General features: G+C 32.3%; 9 protein-coding genes across 10 annotated transcripts; 4 read left to right on the top strand and 5 right to left on the bottom strand.

Annotated features, from left to right (window-relative positions):
- Positions 1-33: 33 nt before the first annotated feature.
- LOC134827382 (apoptotic chromatin condensation inducer in the nucleus) lies at positions 34-3,613 on the bottom strand. The gene is made up of 6 exons (XM_063839989.1): positions 3,493-3,613; positions 1,671-3,353; positions 1,371-1,605; positions 1,139-1,295; positions 967-1,082; positions 34-908 (listed from the first exon to the last, which is right to left on the bottom strand). The coding sequence occupies exons 2-6, from the start codon at positions 3,332-3,334 to the stop codon at positions 696-698; spliced, it is 2,385 nt and encodes a 794-aa protein (XP_063696059.1). The 5' UTR covers positions 3,335-3,353; positions 3,493-3,613; the 3' UTR covers positions 34-695.
- An 87-nt stretch (positions 3,614-3,700) lies between these two features.
- On the bottom strand, positions 3,701-4,955 carry LOC134827389 (uncharacterized). The gene is made up of 3 exons (XM_063840001.1): positions 4,611-4,955; positions 4,431-4,553; positions 3,701-4,362 (listed from the first exon to the last, which is right to left on the bottom strand). Exons 1-3 carry the CDS (start codon positions 4,948-4,950, stop codon positions 3,731-3,733), a joined length of 1,095 nt encoding a protein of 364 aa, XP_063696071.1. The 5' UTR covers positions 4,951-4,955; the 3' UTR covers positions 3,701-3,730.
- A 2,302-nt stretch (positions 4,956-7,257) lies between these two features.
- On the top strand, positions 7,258-8,225 carry LOC134827392 (large ribosomal subunit protein uL30). Its single transcript, XM_063840007.1, has 2 exons — positions 7,258-7,382; positions 7,444-8,225. Exons 1-2 carry the CDS (start codon positions 7,375-7,377, stop codon positions 8,183-8,185), a joined length of 750 nt encoding a protein of 249 aa, XP_063696077.1. The 5' UTR covers positions 7,258-7,374; the 3' UTR covers positions 8,186-8,225.
- An 11-nt stretch (positions 8,226-8,236) lies between these two features.
- LOC134827391 (hsp70-binding protein 1) lies at positions 8,237-9,368 on the bottom strand. The gene is made up of 2 exons (XM_063840006.1): positions 9,214-9,368; positions 8,237-9,142 (listed from the first exon to the last, which is right to left on the bottom strand). The coding sequence occupies exons 1-2, from the start codon at positions 9,256-9,258 to the stop codon at positions 8,237-8,239; spliced, it is 951 nt and encodes a 316-aa protein (XP_063696076.1). The 5' UTR covers positions 9,259-9,368.
- A 648-nt stretch (positions 9,369-10,016) lies between these two features.
- LOC134827393 (vesicle transport protein USE1) lies at positions 10,017-10,930 on the top strand. Its single transcript, XM_063840008.1, has 3 exons — positions 10,017-10,153; positions 10,211-10,710; positions 10,765-10,930. The coding sequence occupies exons 1-3, from the start codon at positions 10,017-10,019 to the stop codon at positions 10,806-10,808; spliced, it is 681 nt and encodes a 226-aa protein (XP_063696078.1). The 3' UTR covers positions 10,809-10,930.
- On the bottom strand, positions 10,832-12,117 carry LOC134827388 (uncharacterized). Its single transcript, XM_063840000.1, has 2 exons — positions 11,815-12,117; positions 10,832-11,751 (listed from the first exon to the last, which is right to left on the bottom strand). The coding sequence occupies exons 1-2, from the start codon at positions 12,073-12,075 to the stop codon at positions 10,873-10,875; spliced, it is 1,140 nt and encodes a 379-aa protein (XP_063696070.1). The 5' UTR covers positions 12,076-12,117; the 3' UTR covers positions 10,832-10,872.
- A 151-nt stretch (positions 12,118-12,268) lies between these two features.
- LOC134827387 (ring canal kelch homolog) lies at positions 12,269-13,776 on the top strand. Of its 2 annotated transcripts, XM_063839999.1 has the most exons (4): positions 12,269-12,449; positions 12,511-12,671; positions 12,735-13,189; positions 13,280-13,776. In XM_063839999.1, exons 1-4 carry the CDS (start codon positions 12,331-12,333, stop codon positions 13,700-13,702), a joined length of 1,158 nt encoding a protein of 385 aa, XP_063696069.1. In that variant the 5' UTR covers positions 12,269-12,330; the 3' UTR covers positions 13,703-13,776. The 2 variants fall into 2 exon arrangements, with proteins under 2 accessions (XP_063696069.1, XP_063696068.1); XM_063839998.1 differs by having other exon boundaries at positions 12,735-13,776.
- A 518-nt stretch (positions 13,777-14,294) lies between these two features.
- Positions 14,295-17,074, bottom strand: LOC134827386 (beta-1,3-galactosyltransferase 1-like). Its single transcript, XM_063839997.1, has 4 exons — positions 16,786-17,074; positions 15,733-16,661; positions 15,486-15,677; positions 14,295-15,415 (listed from the first exon to the last, which is right to left on the bottom strand). Exons 2-4 carry the CDS (start codon positions 16,628-16,630, stop codon positions 14,988-14,990), a joined length of 1,518 nt encoding a protein of 505 aa, XP_063696067.1. The 5' UTR covers positions 16,631-16,661; positions 16,786-17,074; the 3' UTR covers positions 14,295-14,987.
- A 95-nt stretch (positions 17,075-17,169) lies between these two features.
- On the top strand, positions 17,170-17,666 carry LOC134827396 (uncharacterized). The gene is made up of 2 exons (XM_063840013.1): positions 17,170-17,335; positions 17,415-17,666. Exons 1-2 carry the CDS (start codon positions 17,221-17,223, stop codon positions 17,588-17,590), a joined length of 291 nt encoding a protein of 96 aa, XP_063696083.1. The 5' UTR covers positions 17,170-17,220; the 3' UTR covers positions 17,591-17,666.
- Positions 17,667-17,668: the final 2 nt, after the last annotated feature.

Consider the following 17,668-nt stretch of genomic DNA (forward strand, 5'->3'; position numbering starts at 1 on the left):
ATAAAAATATTACAAACATTTTTTTTTGTGTTTAGATTTTATTCATGAAATTTATGTTCCAAAGGAAAGAAATTACAATCTTATCATTTACTTAATTTGCTTGACGACTTGTATTGTTGTCAAAACTACTGGTTAAATTTGTGAGTTTTTATACGGTTTTCATTTAGTTTTAAAATACGTTTGTTTGTTGAAGTCAAGAAATTCGACTTACTTCAATTCTAAATTTTATGTAGTTGTTGATTTTCCATTTTGCATTGCAACCAAAGTTCAGCATCGATGATCCAGATGGTTTCCAAATGAGATTTTAATGTTGATTCCATGAAGTTTTTATCCGTACACCGAATTAATTTATACTATTTTTACGTTTTCTATTATTATTACGAAGCACTCTTTGCGGGAGCCACACATTTCCTACTGAGTAGATGATACTGAAAAAGACTGTTTAATTTGATTGGAGAGAAAGATCCGCGCGCGTTTTCTACATTAGTTTTTTTTTCGAAGACATCAAATGAAACGAAAATTGGAACGAAGGTACTTATGCTATTATGTTTTTTCGAATATAATTTTGTGATTTTTAAAGCAAAAAAAAATCTGGTAGTTTATGAGAATGATGTTGGAAAGGTTAAAATATTATAATGTGACTGAAATATTAATAAAAAAAAAAACAATAAGAGAATTTGTAAGAGTCACTGTTTTTAGCGATTATAACGACGCCTATCTCTGCTACGACTTCTCGAACGACTTCTTCGACGCTTGTCTCTGTCTCTGTTTTCGCGTGAACGAGATCGTCTTTCTTGTCTTAAACGCTCACGTTCTTTAATACGTTCTTCGCGTTGCTTATTCATTTCCTTTTGTTGACGTTCTTGCTCCTCCAAACGTTTACGACGAATTTCTTCGCGTTCAGCAATCTATAAAAAAGGGAATAAGATTCATTTAAGATACATTGAAGAAAATTTCGCAACTTACTTGTTCCGCTGTCAACGGCAACCAATAGATACAAGGAGTTGCTTTCGTTTTTCTAAATAAGTCATCTAAAAGACGAATTGGAGGCTCATTTTCTGATTTGCGTTCCTTGCGACGACCTGCATATACAAAAAGTAAATAAAAAATGTCAAAAACTTTTGAAAATTTTTCTTACCAGGTGAAACTGATCGCGAATGACGACGCCTGTCTACATCATTTTGATCATGTTTGCGATCTCCTCTGTCACGTCGTCTTTCATCTCTGTTATCATCGTCATCTCTGTGTTCATCCTTCTTGCCAAGATCCCATTCACGTACGGGACGATCCTTATCCTGTTTTTTGAAAAATAACAAAAAATCAATTAGAATTCTTCAAATAACTTTGAATTAATTTTCTTCAAAACTCACCCATGATTTCTTTTCGTCAACATCCGCACGAAAAGCATCTGCTTTTGTCCATCCAAAGCCTCCGGAAGTTTCCTTTGATGCATCAGTTGTTGCCATGGCGCGAGAAGCATCTTCTAATGTTGAAATAATAGCCTTTTCCATATCTTTATCTCGCCCGAAATCGACATTCAAACATTTCGGATTCGAAGCGGGCCAACGAACGCCATGTAATGCGTGTCTTGTCTCAACAGCTTCACTATAATGTTGAAGAAAAAAAAACAAATACATTAACGAAACTATTACAAGCAAAATATTACTTACTCTTCAGTTTCGTATTTAACGTAACATTTAGATTTGATTTTATCAATCCAAAATCCATTTTCGACAATTTTGCCCGTGCGTGCCAATAAACCTTTGAGTTGCAAAACTGTGAAAGGTCTTACTAAATTTGTGATATACAAAATGTTTGACTGTGTTTGTTTGGGAGGAGATGGCGGTAAAGATTGCTTTTCCTTGTTGTTTGTGACTTGTGATTTTTCTTGATCATTTTCAGGCTTCCGCTTTTTGAGTTTCTCATTTTCTACCGATTTCTCAGAAATACGTCGTTTGCGTGCATTTTCCTTATTTTCCGTGTTTTCAGAATTTGAATCATCAGCAATTTCGCCTGCCTCAAGAGAAACATCCATTTGAATGTCATTGAGGGGCACAGGAACAACTTCCGGAATCAATTCTTTCAGAGAATCCGTCGAAATTGATATTATGGCTTGTTTGTTATCTGTGGATTTTTGCGTAATCCATTTGCGTTTTCGTTGACCCGCAGGAAGCGGAGCAGCAGAAATTGCCGCAGTTGCACTTGGTTCATTTTCCTTCTCATCATTGTGTGCTTCAGTTTCATGTTCCTTGTCGTCTTTGTTTAGCTCTTCGTGCTCGATCACGCCGCCACTTTTGATTGATGATTTGTGTTTATTATTTGTATTTGTCACAACATCAATATTGTTATGATCATTTTCCTTTGACCTTGAAGACCGTTTTTTATTACTTACCCTTTCAGTATCGTTGTCATCATCTTTTTCAGTTTGTTGAAGTTGTTCTTTCTCAGACGACTTTTTTGTAGAAACTTCTTCATCGTTGGTTTTATCTTCACTTTCACCGTGTTTTTGTTCGTTTTGTGTCTCTTGAATACTGGAATGCGCTGTAAACTTGCGGCGTTGTCGTTTTGGAGTTTCAGGAGCAGTTTCTTCAGGCTCTTGCTCTTTTTCTTGAACTACTTTTTCACTCTCATGATCAACTTCTTTCTTTTCTTCCTGAACACTTTCTTCATTTATACTTTGCGCAAAATCGTCTTGAGCAGGTTGAATCTCAACAATATCCGAATCTTTAGAAGATTCTTCTACAGGAACAGTTTCATGATTTGACTCTTTTTCTTCTGAAACTTCTTCGGCTACAGGTTCAGAGGGAGCTTCACTGACAGCGTTGCTTTCATCGTCAATAGGTACAATTTCTTCTTTCTGTTCAAGAGATGTTTGCTCTTCCTCTTGACGATTTTCCTCTACTAATTCAGAAGTTTGTTCGGGTTCTTCATCAGCAGTTGTTTCGATTTCTTGTGCTTCTTGCACGACATTTTCCTCTTCTGTTTCTTCTTCTGGAACTGTTTCTTGTTCTTCAGTAACTGCGGGCGTTTCTTCCTCAATTACTTCAGAAACTTGTGTTACTCGTCTTTGACGTCCTCGACGCTTTGTTGTTGGCGTAGACTCTGCATCCGTCGATGGTTGTCTCGTACTTCTGCGTCCCCGTTTCTTTGGCAAAGGTATAACTTCGTCCTCAGACTCTTCTGTTTCTTGAACTTGGGGAGTTTCATCGACGGGAGTCTCCTCTACTTCTTCAGGCGTGGGAGATCTTGCAGCTCCTCTACCTCGACGAGTTCGACGAGGAGTTACTGCTGTTTCTGCCTTTTTTGGCGTAGCGCGCTCACTTTTTCGTCGCATCTTACGAAACAATTGTTACCTGAAAACACAAACTTTTTATTAATTTTTTTTCGGGATGCAAAACAAACATGCCGGACATTCGATTCATGAGCGTCATGAAAAATAAAAACACATTTGTTGTAATATTTCGCGTTTTTTCTGACAAACCGTTTACTTACCGTGTGAATTTGACTTTGCTTTCTGCGTTCTTTATGTTTTAGAACTATTTTAATGTGTAATTATACAGTTTTATTCTAAAATTGTATTTAGGGACTCTACGATTAAAATTTCCGAATTTCCTTTGACGTTAATGACAGCTTTCTGATGTGACGTTTATTCAAAAAAAACTTATTAAAAAATTCGTTAAAATTTAGTACCTATATTATATTATTATTATTTATATGTATTTCTTTTATTTCAACTCGAGGATTCATCTAACGTAGTTTTTCGCTTCTGTTTTGATCGAACTTTATTGCGATGAAGTCGAAATGATCGAAAATGTTGCGAAAATTTTTCATTTAAAACTTCTTCTTGAATTCCAATGTATTTTCTCGCAAAAACATTATAAATACATTCCTTTATTGTTGTTTCTTTCAGCTGTAATCCTCCTAAACCAGTTTGTGACCAACCAAGAGATTCCATGAAGTTAGGAGTGAACAATTTGCTTGTTATGCGTTTTATCAAGTCACTGTAATTCTCTGGAGATCCGAGATTTTCCAACATTAACTCAAATCGAGCAACTGTATCAGAATTCATTTTCAATTCCGACTCAAAACTTTCAAACTCATCATTGTTCCGAATTGGGATTTGTGAAAAATCTGTGAGATTTTCTGTAGATTTTGTAGAATGATTATTATCCGCTGAAAGTTTGTGACTTTCTAATACTGATGCGTTATTATCATTTTTTAAATTGTCAATGTGTCTAGTTTTCGCAATATCATTTAATCTTTTGTACATAGTGTTTAGTTTCATATCGGCAACAATTTGATTTCCCAAAATTATATCCAACAATTCCGTATCTAACATGTGTGGTTTAGCCTTTTTTAGATCTAAATAAAAATATGAAAAATTAAAGTGTAAATTTTTTTAATGAAAATTTTCTCTTATAAAAATTTACCTTTTTCAGTATTCCAATAAATTTTTCGTCCTTCTACAATTTCAAAAGTGTTAGAAATATTAGAAAATTTTATCTTTTTCGTATTTGGTATTGGGACTTCTTTTCTTGTTGCAGAAATAACTCCTGAAAAGATATATTGAAGTTTATATAAAATATTAAATTCAAGCTTCAAAATCATACGTTTACGATGCTCAAAACGTTCTTGTATTGAAGTTGTCGGAATAACATTTGAATTACTATCATCACAATCACAATTCAAACCTTCTATTATTCTATTCTTGGTACATTCGGTTGCTCCTTTAGACTTGTATTTTTGCAAATGCTCTGTAAATTTTTCATTTTCATTACTCTGAATGATTTTCTGTTTTCCTGAATTAGACCTTGCTTCTGACGCTAAAACTACAGTTTTTATTTTCTTTGGAGGAGCGATAACAACACTTTCAATGGGTTCTTCTTCATCATCGAAATAATCTTCTGTTTCAATAGTATTCGGTTCTCTTGTTTCTTCTAAAAATTCCATGTTTATTACTGAAATTGCGGGTAAAAAATATATGAAATAACATTTTGAATTAGCAAACAAATTCGATTGTTGTATAGGTATTTTTGTTAAAAAAGTCTTTTATGCACATTTTAATATACCAATTTATTAAACGGGTTGTTATTTATGTTATAAATCCGAAGCGAATAATAAGACCAATGTTGAAAAATAGGAATTCAAATTTTAACTTTTTTTTATGAAAAATATTGTTCAGGGTAAGTTTCATGGGAAGGAGTTTTACGAAGAGATAAATTTTTTTTTTCCAAATTTTCAAAAAAAAAATTTTTTTTTTGATGAAAAACATTGTTCAGGGTAAGTTTCATGAGAAGGTGTTTAACGAAGAGAAAAACATTTTTTTTCCAAATTTTCAAAAAAAATTTTTTTTTTTTATGAAAAACATTGTTCAGGGTAAGTTTCATGAGAAGGCGTTTAACGAAGAGAAAAAATTTTTTTTTCCAAATTTTCAAAAAAAAAAATTTTTTTTTATGAAAAACATTGTTCAGGGTAAGTTTCATGAGAAGGTGTTTAACGAAGAGAAAAAAATTTTTTTTTCCAAATTTTCAAAAAAAAAAAATTTTTTTTTTTATGAAAAACATTGTTCAGGGTAAGTTTCATGAGAAGGCGTTTAACGAAGAGAAAAAATTTTTTTTTCCAAATTTTCAAAAAAAAAATTTTTTTTTTATGAAAAACATTGTTCAGGGTAAGTTTCATGAGAAGGCGTTTAACGAAGAGAAAAAATTTTTTTTTCCAAATTTTCAAAAAAAAAAATTTTTTTTTTTTTTTTATGAAAAAAAATTTTTTTCTTATGAAAAACATTGTTCAGTGTAAGTTTCATGAGAAGGTGTTTAACGAAACATTGTTCAGGGTAAGTTTCATGAGAAGGCGTTTAACGAAGAGAAAAAATTTTTTTTTCCAAATTTTCAAAAAAAAATTTTTTTTTTTTATGAAAAACATTGTTCAGGGTAAGTTTCATGAGAAGGTGTTTAACGAAGAGAAAAAATTTTTTTTTCCAAATTTTCAAAAAAAAAATTTTTTTTTTTTTTTATGAAAAACATTGTTCAGTGTAAGTTTCATGAGAAGGTGTTTAACGAAGAGAAAAAAATTTTTTTTCCAAATTTTCAAAAAAAAAAATTTTTTTGATGAAAAAACATTGTTCAGGGTAAGTTTCATGAGAAGGCGTTTTACGAAGAGAAAAATTTTTTTTTTTCCAAATTTTCAAAAAAAAAAATTTTTTTTTTTTATGAAAAACATTGTTCAGGGTAAGTTTCATGAGAAGGCGTTTAACGAAGAGAAAAAATTTTTTTTTCCAAATTTTCAAAAAAAAAAAATTTTTTTTTATGAAAAACATTGTTCAGGGTAAGTTTCATGAGAAGGCGTTTTACGAAGAGAAAATTTTTTCAGGGTAAGTTTCATGAGAAGGCGTTTAACGAAGAGAAAAAATTTTTTTTTCCAAATTTTCAAAAAAAAAAATTTTTTTTTTTATGAAAAACATTGTTCAGTGTAAGTTTCATGAGAAGGTGTTTAACGAAGAAAAAAATTTTTTTTTTCCAAATTTTCAAAAAAAAAATTTTTTTGATAAAAAACATTGTTCAGGGTAATTTTTTTTTTTTCCAAATTTTCAAAAAAAAAAATTTTTTTTTTATGAAAAACATTGTTCAGTGTAAGTTTCATGAGAAGGCGTTTTACGAAGAGAAAAATTTTTTTTTCCAAATTTTCAAAAAAAAAAATTTTTTTTTTAAAAAACATTGTTCAGGGTAAGTTTCATGAGAAGGCGTTTTACGAAGAGAAAAAAATTTTTTTTTCCAAATTTTCAAAAAAAAAATTTTTTTTTTTTATGAAAAACATTGTTCAGGGTAAGTTTCATGAGAAGGCGTTTTACGAAGAGAAAAAATTTTTTTTTTTTCAAATTTTCAAAAAAAAAATTTTTTTGATGAAAAAACATTGTTCAGGGTAAGTTTCATGAGAAGGCGTTTTACGAAGAGAAAAATTTTTTTTTTCCAAATTTTCAAAAAAAAAAAATTTTTTTTTTTATGAAAAACATTGTTCAGGGTAAGTTTCATGAGAAGGCGTTTTACGAAGAGAAAAATTTTTTTTTTCCAAATTTTTTTTTCCAAATTTTCAAAAAAAATTTTTTTTTTTTTATGTCAAAACTTGTTCAGGACAAGTTTCATGGGAAGTCGTTTGACGAAGAGAAAAATTTTTTTTTTCCAAATTTTCAAAAAAATTTCGAATAAAAAATATGATCTAATACAAATTAGTTTATGGGACACATAACACAAAAAGAACTGTCAAAAAACTGTCATTTTCTCTTGTCAACAAAAACACGCGTGTTTAATTTGAAGAATCAAATTTTTGGAGAATATTTCTATTTGGCTTGAAATATTGCATTAAATATACATAAAAAATATGGAGAAGTAAGTACTTATGAGAGATATTTAAAAGAAATTATGTTAATATTTTGAATTTTTCTTGTAGATACGCTGTTCCGAATAAATTGCCATCAAAACAAGTTGCAATTCTCGCACATCGTCGCAAGAGAATAACACAAGAAAAAGCCCGTATTTCACAAAAGCATTCTGGCGTCAAAAAGTTTAAGGGAAAGGGTTTTATGAAGCCCGAAGCTTTTGTGGCGACATATCGAAAGGCAGAGCGTGACGACATGCGAATCAAACGAACAGCTGAAGTTCATAGTTTACGACCCAAAACATTCATTCAAGACGACACAAAGAAACTCATTTTGGTATTTAGGCATCGCGGAAATCGTATTGCATCAAAATCTGTGATCCATATTTTGCGTGAAATGCGTCTCAGCAAAAAGTATCATGCAACATTAATGAAAGTCACTCCGGAGAACATAAAACTTCTCGCTGCTGTCGAGCCATACGTCAGTTGGGGCTATCCTTCGATTCAAGTATTGAGAGATTTGGTCTTCAAATATGGATTTACAAAGGAAAAGAACAAGAAAGTAAACATTTCGAGTAACTTGCAAATAGAAGAAGCCTTGGGAAAACACAACATTATTTGTATGGAAGATTTGGTACATGAGCTTTTCACAGTTGGTCCTCATTTCGATGAAGCAAACAGCTTTTTGACACATTTTGTCTTGCAAGCTCCAAAAACTGGATGGGAAAAATCAAAAGGTCAACATTTTAGCAAAGGCGGAGAATGTGGTTTTCGAGGAGATGCGATTAACGAACTATTTGCCAGTGTTTTGTAATATTTTTTCCAAATACATCTTTATTTCTTAAAAAAAATTACGACTTTGACTTTATCTATCAGTTTCTTCGGGCGATGTCGGAGTAAAGCATCTCTTTATGAGTCCTTCAGCGTATCCAATGCATTCTTGAAATACATCATTATTCCCGCTCACTTTTATGACATCTTCCAAAGTATAACAAAGATTGAATCTCGAATCTTGACATTGTGTAATTGCGGTTTCGCTCTCCGTCAAAACATACAACGCCGACAATGCTGTTTCAAGTAGCGGATCATATTCTGTTCGAGGCGCAATATGACGAATCAATCGTTCAACAGCACCGAATTTTATAACATCCTCTCTTAATTTCGAGTCTTCAACGCACAAAGTGCTCAGTAAAAATGCCGTTTTAATCAACAATTTTTCGTGCCCGCTTTCTAATACGCCAACCAAACATTCGGCGCCTCCAATTTCCAAAAAGCCTCGAAGACAAGCTTCGTTGTGACGAATTATGCACGAAATGGCATGTAACGCATGATTCGCAACATTCGCTTCATCCGTTAGTAGCTCGATTAGTTTTGGCAAAACATTCAATTCGAGCAAGTGCTCTTGACAAAATGGATTATTTTGCGCCAATTCGCCAATCAATTCTGCCGTTCCTTGTCTCACTTCGGCATATGGAGATTCTAAGCCCGGAAGTAAAATGCAAAATCCGCCAATTTTGTAGAAATCATTTGCAGTATCGATGTTTTCAATAAAATCAATCACTGTGTCGAGTGCTTCTTTTTGCTCTTGTGCAGATGCTTGTCCTTCAATGAGAATCTTCATGGCTTTTTGTATTTGTTCGACAACATCAATTGTTAGAGATCTAATTGCTTCTTCAAGGAAACGTCTTCGTTCGGGATCCATTTCTTGAAACACTGATGGATGCGGAGCATCTTCTGCTCGTGTTGCTTCCATCGCGAATCTCAAAAGACCCTGAAAATCGCAACATGATTCATTACTTCTAGAATGTTCTTTTCACAATAATAAATAATAATTCGACTTACTTGAAGATCTCTTGGATGTCTTCGATTTGCATCTTCTTGGGACATAATTTAAAATATTATTTTTAAATATAATTTCGTATTTTAGTGTAAATAATAAATAAACGAAATTCAAGTCGTACTTGTTTTTGTAACAAAAATTTTTCTTGCTTTACTATTTTGACATTTCAATCATCTTCTTGTCATCGAGTTCGAAAAAAATCTTCTCGTTTTGAAAAAAAAAAACTTCTTTAGTCCACAAATTTATCTGTTTTCTCTTGAATTTACGCTAAATTTAGAGGTAAAATAATTTCTAAACCAAATTTAGAGGATCAATTAATTAAATGATTTTTACAGAATTTGGAGACATCATTAAATCAAACGTTAATTTTACATTTTTTTAGGCCAAAATGCGCCATATGAAGTACATCGCCCGCACAGTTTTCGTGCAAAATAACAATGTTGATGAAGCATGTCGTGTTTTGAATAGAATTTTGGGAAAAGAGGATATATTGGATCAATATCGCCGCACAAGATATTACGAAAAACCTTTTTTGACGAGACGTCGTATCAACTATGAAAAATGCAAAGCAATTTACAATGAAGACATGTCAAGGAAAATTGAATTTGTATTGCGGAAGAATCGAGTAGATCCTTTCCCCGGATGTAGTTAACTATTTTGTTTAGGAAAAAATAAATAATAAAATAAAAAATAGAAAGCTTTCAAGAAAAAATTATTTGATTTTTTATTTTTCTTTTACACAACCTATTATTTTTGTCGAGATAGTAATTTGAAGAGTCGACAAACGTAATTTTGGTAAACAACCATGTCAGCAAAATTGGAACTGACGATTCGGGGTCTCCTAAAAAATATTGAAGATGCTGTTGAGGAGGACAGTACTGATTGGAGAATAAAGAAATATGTACGAACTTTGGATGGATTGTTGGCGGATTTGGAACATTTGTGAGAAAGCGTTAAAAATCAAACTTATTTCAGTGAACAATTTTTTGTCTTTTTCAGTGATCCAGAAGAAACCAACATTGATACTTATAAGAAACGAGCTGCTGCAGTAAAAAAGGAGATTAACTACAAAGAACAAGTAGAAAAGAAACCAAGCGGAACAGTTGGCGATGTCATGACAGAAATTAATTCAATTAAAAATGCAAAAATCCATCAAGAGCTTCGAAAAGAATTGCTTGGAAGTGAAAATAATGGCTTGCGACACAGAAACGTTGTTGGAGGAGATGACAATCTTGAACAAGCTGTGAAACATTATTCAAACATTCAAGAAAAATTAGCTGAAGAAATGTTACTGTTGACACAAAACCTGAAAGAACAAACGCAAACTGCCAACATGATCATTAAGAAAGACACAGAAATTGTTTCGCGTTCCTCACAAATGACAGAAAAGAATTATGACGTACTCGCAAGTGAATCCAACAAATTGCAAGATCATTCTAAACGAGCATGGAAATGTTGGATGCTCTTTTTCATATTGTTAGTCATCGTTATATTCATTAGTAAGTGTTCTTCCATTTGTCAATTCAACATGATTTCTTATGATTTTTTTTCAGCAATGGTCCTTTTTATGCGAGTAACGAAAAAACGAACGTCATAGAAAATTTTGAGGGGATTGAGGAAACGAATGCTTTTATTTTTGTTGTAAATAAAATTTATTCCAATTAAAAACCGTATTTGCTGGATGCTGCACGCTTGTTTTGTCGATTTGCTGCCCACATAGCTTCAAGTTCTTGTTCATTTGCGAGCGCTCGTTGAGCTAATTTCGTTATTTGAGAATTACGTTTTCCCGTTTTGTCATATCCCTCGAGTTTTCCCGTCGGAATGAATTGTGTTTGACGCGTCAATTGTGTGCGTAAAAATTCTTCACGATTCGGTCTAATGTCGGCATCCGAAATTTCAATAAAGTTTAATTCTTCTGTAACTTTCGCTCGTTTAGCTTTATTTCCTCCAATCAATTGTTGTACTGCAGTTTCATCCATTGAAGCGTAAACAGGAGCAGGTTCTTGCGGTTCTTCTATAATTTCTTCCGTTTGTTGTCCAAACACTGCATCATCGACTTTTGACTTTGTTTCTGCCATTTTTGCAGCGCGTTTTGCAACCATTAAAGCAATTTCGTTACTACTGACATCCGGAAGTTTTTCTTCTTTGTCCAATGAAAAGAAATCCATTGAATCATTTTCTTCTTCGTCTTCGCTCTCAACTTGTGTTGTTGTTTTCGGTTTTTGAAGTTTCTTATTACTTTGGGGAATTTCACCTTTTTTAAGTGCTTCTTGTCGTTTTTTCACTGAATCAGGTACCAAAGACGTAACTTTCTTCACAGCAGATGCGGAAGATTCATTGCCCTTTGATGCGTCGTTTGTTGCGAAATTTCTTTCTGTTTTTGGTTTTGGCAACATTCGAAGAAGACTACAACTTTTGTTTGACGAGCCAGATGTGTTTCCAACTTTTTTGACATCTAATTCATCATCTTTGAATTCACTCAATGATGGAATCGTTATTTTTACGGGTCCTTTCGGAGGGCGTTCTGATGGAACAGCTTTCTACAAGAAAAAAACAAATGACAAACTTTTTTTTTATAGTTTTTATAAATAATATTTACATACCTTTTTCAGAAACTCATCATCCTTTTCTTCAATATTTGTAACAACAGTTGTTTTGTGAGCTTTAGGTAATCTTGAATGAATCAATGCTTCTGTTGTGATATTTTCTTCGACCTTTTCATCCTCTGAGATTTGTACATTTGTGGTTTTTGCCGGAGGAAGGCTTAACTTCTTGGATGGGATAATTACTTCAGAAGGTTTTTCAACTTCATCTATTTCTTCCTCATCGCTACTTGCATCGCTATAATCTACCAAACCAAGCATTTTAACACAAAAAAATACGTTTTCAAAAAAAGCTTTAGGTAAATAAATAGTTGTGTTTACATGAAATGAACTAAACTTCTCCATTGAACGACAAAATGTCTTTCAAACGTTTCGTTGATGTAGAAATACGCTTTGGTTGATGGATTTTCATATCGATGACTTTGGTTTTAAATGTCAAAATTTGACAGTCAATTTTCAAACAAATCTTGGTTGGCTTGCTTTTTCTATTTTTCGAGGAAAAAATCAACTTAAACCATGGTTAAGACACGGATAAATATCCATATGGATAATTTCGACGAGCACACAAAGGACATTTTGAAGGATGTTTACGAAAACTCGCTGAACTGCGATGTAATATTGCGCGTTGGTGATAGGTAAAATTTGTACAAGCTTGTTTACAAATATAAATTTACCATAATTTGGATAATTTATCAGGAAATTTCCCACGCATAAAGCTGTGCTCGCTTTTGGAAGTGACTTTTTGAAAGAAATCATCGAAGAAAATACAGCTCTTCAACCCGGACAAACTCCAACAATTAGTATTCCAGAAGTAGATCCCGATATCGTTGAGGAAATTCTCAATTTTATATACACAGGTTGGATTTCAATGCAATTATGATTTTTAAAATTTTATAATGGAACTTATTTTTTTTTAATAGGAGAAACTCGATTGAAAGAAGAGCGTTTTATGGAATTCGTCGATGTTTGTAATCTTTTGAAATTGAAAAGCATGGCGAATTACGAGTATGTTAAATACATAAGTTTTCCTGAGGAAAACGCAACAACGAGTGAACCTGCTGACGTCGAAAATAATTATATTGAGAACGTTACGATAATTGGGAATGATTATGCGGAAATAGTCAAGTCTGTAACGCAAGAAGAATCTGTCGCAGAAGAAAGTGAAATGTTATGCGATTCAAATCCGTTAAGCGATCACGCAAATTATGAAGTAATTGAGGTAATTGAACAACAAACGACAGAAGACGATAGCAAAGTCGAGCATAAACTCGAGCCAGGAGCAAAACGAAAGCGCGTTTCAACACATTTGCGCGAAGGCGATCCGCGTTACAAAGAAAATTTAGAAGCTGCGATGCATGAAGTGATCTATAACAAGGTGAGCTTTAAGACAGCAGCTGAAAAGTACCAATTATCTAAAACAATTCTATGGCGTTTGTGTCAACAATCTCCCGAATATCAATTACAGAAAGATAATCCAGGCAATCAGGAATTGAATCAAACGATTTTAGACGAATTGACAAGCGGCGAAACACTATTAGGCATCAGTCGAAAGTACAATATTCCGGTATCTACGTTACACAGGCGCAAGACAATGTTGTTTGAAAAGGGAGATTTGCCGGAGAGTGTTCGAATTAAACAGAGAAATCGTGGCGAAGATTTTGCCGAGAGACTTGAACAGGCAATTGCCGAAGTCGAAAATGGACTTTCACAGACAGAAGCGAGCAAAAAATATCGAATTCCGAAAACGACAATATGGCGACGACTGAAACGAACAAATCCTCGTTTGGCAAGTGCAAAGGCTGATCAAAGCGTTGACGAATCCTATGAAATCATAAACACGACAATTAAAACGGAAGATTTCAAAGTCGTTAACCCCGATGAATCATAAAAATTTAAGATAAAAAAATTAGACTTAAGGATGTATGTGTGTTTAGTTTTTTTCCTGTAATAAAAATATTTGAAAAAAAAAAATAATGAAATTCAATCAAACTTTTTATTGTTTCTAATTATTTTATTACATAATGTTGTATTTATTTATTTTTTTGTAAAATAGTTTTTATTCTAAATTCATTTATTATTATTTAATCGTATCATTCTTTGAATCGTAACTACTTAGTTATGTTAATGCTGATTAGCCATTCGGTGAATAAATTTCGTTTCAAGTCTGCAATATGTTTGGTATTTTAATAAAACATTATTCTTAAAAATAGATACATACTTTTTTATTCAACATAAAATAATATTTTTTTTTTTTAATTTTAAAAACAAAAAGGATAAAAGCACTTTTTTGTTTAAAATAAAAAATAATCGAGTTTTCTCTCTTACTGATATTCTTAAAATCTGACTAAAAGAGATTAACTCATTTTTTTCTTTTTTTGAAAACAAGGCACACATTAATTTCTTATTTTATAAGTGTAATTTTTTTTGTCTAATTCTATTAGACCATTTAATTTGTTTTTAAATTCAATTTTTTGTTTGAGATTATTTTTGGTAGAATTATATTGTAATGAGATTCATAAGATATTTAAGATTTATAAAGTTAATTTCTACTATTTTGGTAACATGTATCTTTTTTTTTATTAAAGATACTGAATGACGGAGCTTTTGCAACTTTTATTTTTCGATGATTGAAAATGTGTAATTTCAAAACAAATTTATGAGTATTGAGCCTAATTAGGTAATTCCAAGAATCGAAATGTTCATTCTTTTTAGAGAATTATGTTCTCTCTTTTGCAAGCGTAGGACGGATGTGTCGTTAAGTCATTTTTATTCTTTTAAAATGAATTGTGAGAGTTCTTTTAGAAAAATTTTAGACTGAACATTTTTAAAAGCAGTGAAAATTTTAGAAGGAAAATTTCGTTATCGTTTTTTTTAAAGAAATATATAGAATTTCATGAATCGTTTTCAAAAATTTGAAATTTTACTTATTCTACCTTGTTTAAAAATTTATTCCTACTATTTATTATAAGCGCACAATTTATTCGATCACTTTCTTACTTCACATTAGTCACCTATGTTCTACATATTTATGCGTGAGATTATCAAATTTAATTTTTTTTATTCTAAAAAATGTTTGGTTTAAAATTAAAAAAAAGTTGACTTGTAAATGACTAAAATTTATATAAATATAATATAACGTGTGTTAGGAACTGTTTCAAATCCTTTGACAGGAACTAACACTTTCGTTTCATTTGTAACTTTAATTTTGGCAAAAATACTTTAGTTTTTGGTGCGGGGCATTTTACACTTGTAGTATTCGTTACAAGATCAAATGCTTGTTTCATGTCGCTCGGACTAAGATGATGTTGACTCACCATTCCGCGAAGGGAACAGTATTGCTTATCTTTGTCCTTAATGCTTGAATAGAAGAACAAAGGATGATGCATACGTTTGATGCCTGTTTTGTTTGCACAAATTCCTGTGATGTAGACATCTTCAAGATGAAAAAAAGGCGTCGAAAGACTCGTATTGTACAATCGATGAACAGCATTTAGTGACATCAGATACGCTGTTCCGCTGAGATACGAAGGATACATGTCGGAAGGGAACAAATAGTATGGCGAATACCATTTACTGCTGACATCAGCAACAGGCTTAACACCTAAAATAATTTTAAATGCGTTTAATGGGATTAAATGATGGACGAAACACATTGTAAACAATTGACTTACCGCAAAACAAATGCCCAACGAGAAGGTTTTTGCTATTAGGCAATCGATTTTTCGCTGCTTTCACGATAATACTTTCTCGATCATAAAAACTAACAGATGCATTATACAGAGGAACTGTTCCGCCCAACAGTATGTGAATCAAATTGGGTATATTCACAAATGTATCATCATCTACTTTTAGCACATATTTTACTGCAAGACAAATCTTAGTTAGTTCAAAATGTATAATAACAATTGTTTTTCTTACCTTTATCGTCGCAGTTATTTGTAACCCATTTGAGAAGCATAATTGATTTTAAGGTCAAATTGTTATATGTATCAAGAAATCCTTCCTGCAGAATATCGCCATACGACTCGGCTTCTTGATTAATTCGATTCTGTACTTCATCAGTGTATTCTTCTTCCATAAAGGCGTATTGCGTTTGTCCCACGAGAAAAATCAATTTTACTGTAAACTTTTGTTCTGAGATTGGTCGAATTTCTTTCTTCTCTGTCACGGCAATTCCTTTTAATTCGTTCAATATTGTCGCTTCTGACAAATCCTCCGTCGACGTATATTCTTCCCAATTTTTAGCATTTGGCTCCAAAAACACGCCTTTAAGGTCTTCGTGCATTTTGTGAAATTTGTTGTAATTGAAGTTGCTCACATTTCCCCATGTCTCGCGTATGCTTTCTCTTGCATCGAAATTGCGTGCCGACGAACAAACTACGATTAAGATGAATATTTTTTCACTGTTTCGACTGTCGCAAATGTAACTTGGATCGATGATTGTAGTATTGCGATAAGGAAACACGTAATTTTCAACGTTTCTTGAAATATTTGACCACCATCCAGGCAATGCGACAGATCTGCGTTTCGTGCCTGTTTGTGAGATTGGAATATAAAATAGGGAGAAGAAAATCAAACAGATGAAGATGAAAATTAAACGACCCGGTTTGCTTGTAATCGTATTATGTGAAGGAGTTTCAACTTCAATAACTTCTTCATCGTCGTTACTCGTGTCTAACAAGTTCACGGTCTCATCCTCGCAATCGATTTCACATTCGTAACTAATTCCTTTTCCATTTTGTTGGCTGCGTTTGTACAACGATCTATTTTCAATTCCATTATTTCGTCTGTTACCGCTTCTCACCTGCCCGTACATTTCATTTGTTGTAACAATTATGTTTTGGCAGCTGTTATCACAATAGAAACATAAATATGTATTAAATAACCCAGTTAATGAAATGATAATGTAATGGACTGCATGTGACTTGAATAATTTAACTACATATGTTAATGCGGGGACTTTTTACTCACATATTTTGCGTAATTTAGGTGTTGTTCTTCGTCAGATTCATGTGTTACAGATTGAGGATTGGAAAATGCAACGCAAAAGCTCTGAAATTATATCAATTTTTTCTTATTTATGCATTTTTGCACGATTTTTCTGATAGTTATCTGAATTTAAGTGCAAAACAAAGTTGACAGCTGAATGTGTTGACACTTGAATTGGGCTCGTTCATGCAGAAAATCGGCAAATTCAAATTATATATATTTCATTTTTTTCTTTTCAATTCATCTATTTATTTAGATTTTAATTGTATTTTGAGAGAGATTTTAATTGTTAAAAAATAATTTTTTAAAAAAACTGTGATTGACAATTTTTTTTATAAATTCAAAACTTTGACAATACAGTTGATAGATAACGCTAATTCAGTTCTTTTTTTGTCGATTGTATAATATCGTCTAAAGATGAATTTCACGAAATTACTATCAGGCAACTGCAGAAATTTGAGATTTTTCTGCACAAAACAACGTCCTAATGCACCTGCAAGTGCTCAAACGCCCAAAGATCCATTGGCAAATGGTAACATTTGAAATTATTCAAAATTTAGTCAACAATAACAATACAAATTTTCCTCATTTTTTTCCTCATATGTATACAGTAAAAGGCTTATCAGCAAATTGTGTTGAACCCAATAAAGGACCCGTAGGTCCAGGCGCAAAAGCTGATGGAGAATACAAAGTACCCGAATATTTCAATTACAACACGATGAGTTTCCATGAAGCTGAAGTTGAAATGGCAAAATATCGTATCCCTCAACCTTCAAGTCTCAAGTAAAAAAAATCCTAATTAGTTCGCACTGTTGAAAAATTTGATGTTAAATAAAATAAGCCTTCTCTAAAAAGTGAGCAAATC

Source organism: Culicoides brevitarsis, chromosome 1 (genome assembly GCF_036172545.1).
Source record: "Culicoides brevitarsis isolate CSIRO-B50_1 chromosome 1, AGI_CSIRO_Cbre_v1, whole genome shotgun sequence".
NCBI classification, from domain to species: domain Eukaryota; kingdom Metazoa; phylum Arthropoda; class Insecta; order Diptera; family Ceratopogonidae; genus Culicoides; species Culicoides brevitarsis.